This window comes from Orycteropus afer, unplaced genomic scaffold (assembly GCF_000298275.1).
Source record: "Orycteropus afer afer isolate SDZICR_OR568_19922 unplaced genomic scaffold, OryAfe1.0 scaffold00409, whole genome shotgun sequence".
NCBI classification, from domain to species: domain Eukaryota; kingdom Metazoa; phylum Chordata; class Mammalia; order Tubulidentata; family Orycteropodidae; genus Orycteropus; species Orycteropus afer.
The window spans coordinates 847,939-857,834 of NW_006921996.1; the positions used below are offsets into that span (position 1 = coordinate 847,939).

The 9,896-nt window shown below is 41.5% G+C and overlaps 1 protein-coding gene across 1 annotated transcript; it reads right to left on the reverse strand.

The window, feature by feature from the left end:
- Positions 1-8,364: 8,364 nt before the first annotated feature.
- On the reverse strand, positions 8,365-9,243 carry LRATD1 (LRAT domain containing 1). Its single transcript, XM_007953745.2, has one exon. It carries the CDS (start codon positions 9,241-9,243, stop codon positions 8,365-8,367), a length of 879 nt encoding a protein of 292 aa, XP_007951936.1.
- Positions 9,244-9,896: the final 653 nt, after the last annotated feature.

A 9,896-nucleotide genomic window follows, 5' to 3' on the forward strand; every position in this document is an offset into this window, starting at 1 on the left:
TGAAACTAGGGAAAGACAGACATGTATACTATATTTGTAGTATAGTGAGATAGAAAGTAGGTGAAGTATAAAAAAAGAACAATGGAAACACAAAGAAGAAAGTAACTAAAGCCATGCTAGAGGTTAGGTTGGAGCTAGGTCATGAAGGATCGATGAATAAGCGTTCACATTTTAGGAAACAAGAAGGACAATCAGGTAAAGAGGACAACCTAGAAAGTCAAGGAAGCATGAATGAATATATGTTCTGTAAAACATTCTGTGTAGCCAAAGTGTAAGATAAACATTGTAAGAAACACAACTGGGTGGTGACAGGAGTCAGATTATGGAGGACCCCAACTGCCTACAAAGAAGTTTGGCCTTTGTCTTGTGACTGACGAATCTGTATTTAGAAAGATCCCTATGGTCACAGGTGTTAGATGGTTAGGGGAGTCAAAGAGATAGAGATAAGTGAAGCAGCTATGGGAATAGTGAAGTGTGAAGTAAAGATCCAGATTGGGATACACAGTAGATGAGATTAAAACCAGTGCCATCAAGTATTTCTGATTATATCTAGGAAAATATTCATCAACCCCCTTGCCCCCCTCCACACACAGTAAAGGGTAGCATGTTCTGTAAGATATAACAGAAAGAGTACACAGTACAAAGAAGTCAGACACATTAAACTCTCACCCTCACCCAAACTCACAACTAACTTTCTCTCAATGACTAGGTGGCTTGTGAATTCTTCATTCTAAGTCTTCTTTTGGAATATGTGCCTATTCCTGGGCCTGGATCTGGCTTTGGCCGAAAAGGCATATGAGCAATCTAACAAGGTCTCCATGTTGTGAGTAAGGAATGAGTCTTTAGTTTGCAAGCTCTAAACAACCAAGAAACTTGGTGGCTCTAAGTGATGGTAAGGTTCTGAGTAGGATTGTCAGATAAAATACAAGGCACTTAGTTACATTTTAATTTCAGATAAACAATGAGTAATGTTCAATATAAATAAGTCCCAAATATTGCATGGGCACATACTTATACGAACAACAACAACAAAAAAAAAAATCATTCTTTATCTGAAATTCAAATCTAACTGAGCATTCTTTATTGTTATTTGCTAAATATGGGAACCCTACTCCTGAGCCTTGTCTTCCTCTAGCTCAGACCACGGGCAGGTCTTTGTACTGAGCAGCAGAAAAACAAAAAACAAACTCACTGCTGTGGAGTCGAACCCAACTCATAGCAAACCCTCCTTGGGTTTCCGAGGCGGTATCACTACAGAAGTAGATTGCCCAACCTTCCTTCCAAGGAGTGGCTGGTGGGTTTGAACCATCAGCCTTCTGGTTAGCAGTCAAATGCCTTAGGCTGTGGTTGTTGTTGTTATGTGCCTTTGAGTCAGACCCGACCCATAGCGACCCCTCCTTGGGTTTCTGAGGCAGTATCACTACGGAAGTAGATTGCCCCATCTTCCTTCCGAGGAGTGGCTGGTGGGTTTGAACCACCAGGCTTCTGGTTAGCAGTCAAATGCCTTAGGCACTACGCTAGCAGAGCTCTATGCTACAAAATTAAGTCTGTGCTGTTGGGCTTTAGGCGGATGATTTACAAAATCATCATCAGTATGAACTCCCCAGACCCACTCATTCCCTAGGATATTATGAAATCTGTAAAACAGTAGGTTTGATACAGAGCCAAGAAGCTGGGATGTCGTGGGATTGTTGGAGAGGAAAATGACTTTGAATTCAGAATAACTTATTTGCTAAAGCAAATATCAGTATATTTATTAAAAAGAAACCCTCAAGTTCCCCACTGTGGCATGAGTACCCACTGTCATCGAGTCAATTCTGACTCATAGAGACCCTCATTGGGATTCCAAGGCTGTAATCTTTATAAAAGTAGATTGCCTCATCTTCCTCCCACAGAGCTGCTGGTGGATTTGAACCACCAACCTTCTGGTTAGCAGCAAAATGCCTTACCCACTATAACACCAGAGCTCTGTGGCATAAGTAGAACATCTGTAACACAAATTGATGACAGGAATAACCTTGTTGTTGTCAGGTGCCCTTGAGTCAGTTCCGACTGATAGAGACCCTATAATACAACAGAATGCAACACTACCTGGTCCTGCATCACACAATCGTTGCAATATTTGAGCCAATTGTTGCAGCCACTGTGCCAGTCCATCTCACTGAGGGTCTGTCTCTTTTTGGCTGAACTTCTACTTTATGAAGCAAATATCAGTATAGTTATTATTAACAAGCCCTAAAGTTCCCTACTAGGCATGAGTACAACATCAAGGTCTATATCACAAATTCACAAACTGATGACAAGAATTATCTTAAGAAGCATCTAAATAGCAGCCTAATATTCTTTTCCCCATTTTTTTTAACACTGAATGTAGCTCAAATTAACTTGAGAAACATTTATTTTTTTGCCTGAATTTAGAACATTGGTTCTATTCACACCTAATATTTTATAAGCATCTAATCTTTGGACAAATTTAAGTTCAGAATTCATGTTTACATGAAAATAACTGTATTATAAAATCCAAGGGGTATACCCATTATTTTAAAATATGAGCAATGTTTATTTAGAAAAACATCCATGACCAAACGCTATCAAATCTAATTTTCCCAGAGAATTAAGCTCATATTCCAGTAGGTATTTCCCTACATGCCAAAGAAATTTTTTTTATCAAGAACTTCAATAATAAGCTGACTTTTGAGGGAGTAATCTTGTGATTCCATGAACAAAAACACCTCTGCATGAGGTGAATGAGAGATGAAACTATGAGAAGTTATAGTCAGAATTATTAGTTTGCTGTCCCATTTCTGACCAAATGACAAAAGAACATTTCCTACTTTTCCTATCCTTGATAGTTCATTGCTGCTACTGTTGTTGTTTTCCTTACAGAAACAGACAGCATATCCTTTAACTGAAATCCACCTTAAATCTCATACATTTTATTTCCATGAGCTTTACGAGGTGGAAACACCTGGCCAATTCAGTAGAAAAAAGTAAGAATCACTTATACTACAGAGATACACCTACTATGTATCTTGTGCTATAAGTTATCCCAGAGACTGATATTAACCCACAGCATGGAGAACTAATCATCTGGGCTTTCTGCCAGTGAATGTAATCATCATAAAACTTAGCCTCTGCCACAAAGGCAAGGCAGACTTTTTTGTTTTCCCCCAAAATATATTCAAATATTTAAATCTTTCATATTGCAAGTAATATTATATATAAAGTTATGAAATCAAGAAGGTACATAAATTATTAAATGGGTGCAAAATAAGATCTTAGCTTTTCTTTACTGTCTTCAGTTAGAAAACAGGTATTCCCCATTGAAAAGCTTATTAGCTGATTATATCATCTCATAACACCTTATCTTGGGTCTTATTTTTCAATTACTTCAAAATCTTTACAGCTTTCCTTTGAATCTTATGTCTTTTTAGTTACAGAAACCAGGAACATATTCTCCTAAAAGTGAGATTGAAACTAACTGTAATTCCCCTATTCTTTCTGTTTATGGTTAGTTTTATGCAGAGCAGCCATAGCTTGTATTGTCTGTTATTTATTGTCTGTTCGGTTAGATCTTTTCCTTCGGTTTTTGTAGACATCAAGCCACTATGTTTTGTTTGTGAACAGTGTGTATGTGTGTGTGTGTGTGTGTGTAGACAGATAGATGTCTCTGAATAACATCACAATTACTAGTTGTAGGTAGAGGTACAGGCATACCTCATTTTATTGTGCTTCACAGATATTGCAATTTTTACAAATTGAAGGTTTGTGGCAGCCCTGCAACCAGGAAGTCTACTGACAGCATTTGTCTAATGGTATGTGCTCACTTTGTGTCTCTTTGTCACGTTTTGGCAATTCTCACAATATTTCAAATTTTTCCTAATGCTATTGCACATTTAATAGGCTACAATATACCATATACATAACTTTTATCTGGTGTCATAGTGCCTAAGGCATTTGACTGCTAACCAGAAGGCTAGCAGTTCAAACCCACCAGCCATTCCTTGGAAGGAAGATCGGGCAATCTACTTTTGTAGAAATACCACCACATAAACCCAACGAGAGGTTGGTATGAGTCAAACTGACTTGACTGCACTGACTTTGGTTTGGTTTGTTCTGGTTTGGGGAAACCAAAAATTTGTGTGACTCACTTTATTGTTATACTCCCCTAATCATGGTGGTCTGGAACTGAACCCACAATATCTCCAAGGTGTGCCTGTGTATGTACATGTATATGCATAAATATGTAAATGTGAAAGTATTATGTATGTGTATGTATATATATGTGTGTGTTTCTGCTTATAATGTAATTATTTACAAAAACATCAAGTTGGGTTTTGAATTACCATTCTCTAAATAGAGCAGTTAGTATTTTAAGATACCTGAAAGCCTGTACATTTCACCAACACACCCTTTAGTCATGTAACAAATCATCATTGAAAGGCAATCACTAACTTGATTCTCATCATCTGTTTGAAAAGGACAATGCAGAAAGCTTTGTAGATATTCATGTGGATAAAAGAATATTAGGTTGCTGTACTATGTTTGTACAATTTAGTATTAATTTCTCTGAAATTTCACCTGGCTCCAAGTGTTAGGTGACTAAATCACTTAACTCTTAGGGGTGTTGAAAGCATACCATAAAACCTAATTGATCAATAAAGTTATGTTTGAAGACTGCAGGACATACTAATTATTCAGGTAATTCAGTTATTTTATAAACACCAATAGCATGCTTTTCTGAAAAATTTCATTATTCAAACAAAAATGTCCACCATATACAAACATGACTATGACACAAAACGGCAAAGAAACATCAAACTTTTTAAAGATCTGGTACAATCATGTAACATCATTGAACTTACAGCTGCTTCTGCATTTGATGTTCTAATCCAGCACAAGTGCTTTCTAGCTACAAGTTAATAGATATAATAACTCTTTAAGTGAAATATTGCCATGATAAGGACTTATATTTTTAAATATTATGGAAAATTGCATTCATATGTATTTAAGCCATTGATATATTTTTTTAAAAAAATGCAATGTGTAACCTCTACAGATTTTTTTTTTTAAACAAAGGAATACATTTTGGGAATAACTGAGTTTCAGGATATGCTGATTTACTTAAAGTATGTCCAGTCTCCCTGCTGTCATTCTTTTTCCAAAAAACAAAATGTGTGGTAAAGCACTCTGTGAAGTAAAAGAATCTGTAATTTTTTAGTAGTTTACAATTCAGAATCAACCCCTGGATGGAAAAACAATGGAGATGTACAGATAGCTTTCCTAATCATCGAGCAGGCTGACAGAACCCACCTCCAATTTAGCCAAACTCCATGTCAGGGAAATTACTGTAAACCTCTCTTCTCTTGAAGACAACTATAACCCAAACTAAATTCCTGACCTCTATTAAAATGTTAGGATATTTTCAACTTACTTTCTTTACCTTTGATAAAATCCAGAGATACGACATTCACCCTTCATAAAAATCAAGTGAGTCCATGTAATCTACAAAGTGAACCTCCACTTTCTTGGGTTCACACTTTCTCAGCATAAAGTCATTTGATAATACTGCCACTGCAATTAACTTATGAGGATCAAGCCTCTCCACGATGCACTATTAGAATTATTCTGAGATAGATTACTAACATTGACCAACAGATAATGATTATTTCAAAAGGAAGATGAGAAATCTTTCAAACCTTTCAAGCTCCTTTTAAATTAGTGTTTTACTATCGTAAATTTATAGAAGTATTATCATCAACTCAGCTTCTAATAGGACAGTATACTAATGAATGCTACTTTGACCTCCAAATTTTTATTTTTATTGCTAGTCTAGTCTCAGGAAGTATAAAACTAATAAGTTATTCTTCTGTTATAGTGACCCTCTTAGTAAGAAGGCTATCAGATTATGTGCCATCAGAAGAAATGAACCTTGGTGCCATGTGTGCTAGAGACTGACTCATTTATTTTGCTGAAGCCCCCACCCTTTAAGTAACTGGTGGGAACCCAAATGTCAAGAAGGAGTCCTATTGCAACAAGTGCTTAGGATGGTGTTTAATACAGCAGGGAACCAAGACACAATAGTAAGACACATAATAAAGAATGAGGAGTATATAGATACAACAAAGAATTTTGGTTTATGATCTGTCATCCTATTATTCGAAAGAGGAATAAGTTAGGGAAATAAATGACTTTCAGTTCTCTGTACATGCACAGGTAAGATAGTTATTACAAAAGTTTGCTGTTGTATGCGCTGAAAAAAAAAGCATGTGCATTTAAACATCTTAAAAATAAATCATTCAATAGGCTTAAAAAAAATACTCTAGTTCATATTTCATTGATCTGAACTTTTGATTCAAGATGAAGGAATGAATCCAGGATGAAAACCAAAAGCAGAACAGACATGAATCATTTACCATGGGAAAAAGGCGTTTCAAGTCTCAGCTAACCTCAACTACTTTTTATTGCATTATTATTGAAATACCAAGAAACTGGCTTTGGCCATAGTATTTGCCATCCAACTACATTACAGCCATTAATATGCAACTGCTTACAATAATTAGATAAACATCATTATTTGACAAATTCAGTTGAAAGGGATGGCGAATGCTGTAGGTCTCTAACACATTTGGAATCAAGTAACAATCAGCCAGGCTGCTGCTGCAGTACAAAGAGAAAAGTTTATAATTCCTTGCCCAAGGAAGGGGTTTCACACAGCCTTAATATTTCAAAAAAACACATTTGTCCTGTTTTCTGCTTATGCTTTCCTGCTTTCAGGAATGAACTGTGGCACTGGCTAAAGAGGAAGGAAAAAAGCCACTAATTTATTTTTAAGGAGATTGGGGGAGAGGAAAAAAAATGTAAATATGGAATGGTGTTGGCAACATGGAGAACAGAAAAATAATGGAACTTGCTAGCAATTTCCACCAAAGCAGTAAACCCTTTAACTGACAGAAATTCCGTACAATATACACATTAATTAACAATTTCACCATTACTAGGGCTGCTGTTGAAAGCCAAAAAAAAAAATAATAATAATAATAACTGTAATATTCAAAAACAGAATTCTCATAAGATTTGAGAAAAATAGAGTGAAAAGGCAATGTTAGCTAAGCTCTTAGCTAAATCCATTCTTAATGGTCCCCTGTGTTTAAACTATCATGGATTAAAGCCATGAAAATAAAAATTTCAATTTGAAATTTTATTAGCATGTTGCTAAAATGGTCAATAAAAACATCAACACGATAAGCTTTGTTGGCATAGTTGGAAAACTGCTCTCTCATTTTTAAAACGTGATTCCCACTTTCCCACCTTTTAAGATTTCTATGTTAGGAAAAGCCAAACTAAATATACTGGCTATGGTGTTGTAATAATGCTGGTTTCTGGAATGTTGCCATGTCTCCCCCACCCCACCCCCCACCACTCTCTCCTCCAAATCTATTAAAAATATGACTATTTCTGAAGTGCCGCCCAAGGAGGGGGCAATCTAGGGTTAAGAACAGTAAGTGCCCTTCTGCACACATTCAAGGTCTCAGACACCTGGTGAATTGTTTCCATTCCGGGGGCGTGCTGGTTCAAACCACCAAATTAGCTGCGCCATTTTCCTTCTGGGACCCGGGATGGCTTCACTTTTGCCCGAAAGGCAAGTTCACAAGCAAATGCGGGTGGGCGGTGGCGTTTGCTTCCCTGGGTAGAAAGAACGTTGTTGTTATGTGCGGGAAACACTATATCTACCTTAGCGGAAGCCTTGAATACAATGTCAGCAGTCCTGGGGCTGGAGACAGGCAAAGTCCCCGGCAGCCTCGGGACAACGCGGAGTCCCCAAGTGCTTTCTTGTTATTCACAAGTGCATAAGGGACAGGCTCGATTTCTTGGAAATCCTGCAATTGGAACACATCCATACTGGAGCTGAATTGCTCTCTGAAAAGACCAATTAGCGCCTCCGACAGGTCTGTGTGTGTGCGTTTGGGACGGTGATGGTCCCTTTCTAGAAAGGGGTAGTAGTTTCTTTGTCGGGTCATAGTCACAGACCAGTGACCCCCGGATGCCCCGGCTCCCCTCAGCCCATATATCCCTTGACCCCTTACACCTTGAATGGAAATGTGCACTCTGGGTCTTCCAAAACCAGTACCACTGGAGGTCAGCCAGGTGCGCACAGCTGTGCCCTTCCAGTCGCGCGACCAGTTCCTGAGACTTGCTGCCACTTGCTGGAGGGGTGCGAGGGGAGAGCCTGGGCACTTGGTCACCAACCGCGGGCTCGCGAAGAGAACGAGGGTAGTGAATCATCCGTTGCGAAGCCCGAATGCGGGAGAAAGAAGGGAGCGGGACGCTGGGAGATAGGCGGCGGAGGCAGCCCCTCCGCGACTACTCCTTGTCGTCCACCAGATCCGCAAGCTCTTGGAGCACTCGCAAGCGGCCGCTGGCGTCGATTCGGCGCTTCTCGCGGATGAGGTCTTCCAGGCTGTGAAACCTGGCCGTGTGCACCTTGTTTTCGCCCAGGTGCACCTTGAGATAGTACTGCAACTGCGGGGGCTGCGTGCCAGCCGGCACCTCCCCACCTGCCTTGAACTCTCGCTTTCCAAAACGGCACCAGGCGGCGAAGCTCTCGGAGTTCGTCCAGCAGATCTCCTCGCTCTTGAGGCCCAGGTGGCCACAGGCGTTCTGCACCACTAGCTCTGCCACCAGCGGGCGGTAGCGGTACCAGCTATTCACTACCCGGCCCACGTTGGCCGCGCCCGCCTCGTACAGGCTGTCCTGGCGGATCTCGCCCTGGTGCAGGTGGATGATCTGCCCGCCGCCCACGTAGACTGCCCAGTGTGGGGCGGGCGCGGGCGGCTCCTGAGCCGGCTGCAGCCACAGCAGCTCCAGCAGGTCGCCGGGCTCGCAAAGAGCCGGTAGCGCGGAGACTGCGCAGACACTCAGGTCGGCGCCCTGAGGGCCACCGCTCACTTTGGAAAAGATGCATTCCTGGCCCCGAAAGGCAGAGAACTGAGTCTCGTTAAGGACCAGCTGATGCAGCAGGTGGTGATGGTGGCGGCTGGGGCTCTCTGGGCAGGAGGTGCAACCGGGAGGGGCCTTCACACCAAACTTATCTGGCTGGCCACGTTCGTCCAGGTCCTCCTCCTCATCTGAAAAGAAGTAGGCGACCCCGACTCGCAGCTCGTCTTTCTCGATCCCCGACGGGTCCCCTGTGGGCAACTCGCTGTAGTTGAGGTGGGTGATGCGGTCCAGTTGGTTGCCCATCAATGACACAACCAGGCGAGGGCAAGGAGCGGGGATCTGCGGAATCACAGAGAAGCAGCAGAGACACAGTCAGAGTCAGGCTGCCTCTCCCAGCGTCTCTCCCCAACACTAGCTGTGAGCCGGAGACCTGCTCGCCCGCCCACGCGCTCACACTCGAGTCTCCTGCGCGAGCCGAGTCCCCTGTGTCTTCCCAGACTCAGGAGGGGTGCAGAAGCAGCTACACTGTCCAAGTGTGGAAGCCACCACAAAACCTCCCATTCCTTCTAAAACCCGGTCCAACTCTCACAAGGAAAAAAAAAAAAAAAACAGGCGGGCTATAGGGCGTGCGGGGTCCTAGTGGGGAGGACGGCGTGGGTTGTGGCCGCATGGTAGACGGACACTCAAGAGAAAGATAAGGTAAGGTTGGCAGGGAAAAGGGGCGCCTAAAGCCCAGAGCTAGGAGCAAATGGCGCTCACATTTCTGTCCCCACCCTCTACAGCCCACCTACCAGTTTTACACTAGGTTCCACTCCTCCCTTGACAGCGCTTCAAATGACAATCGGACACATTCTCAGATATTCACTTGACACCAACAAAATTTCACACACCTGGAGTCCAGACACTGACAGGCTGGTACACTTTTGCATGTGCCACATACACAAAGACAAACCCTA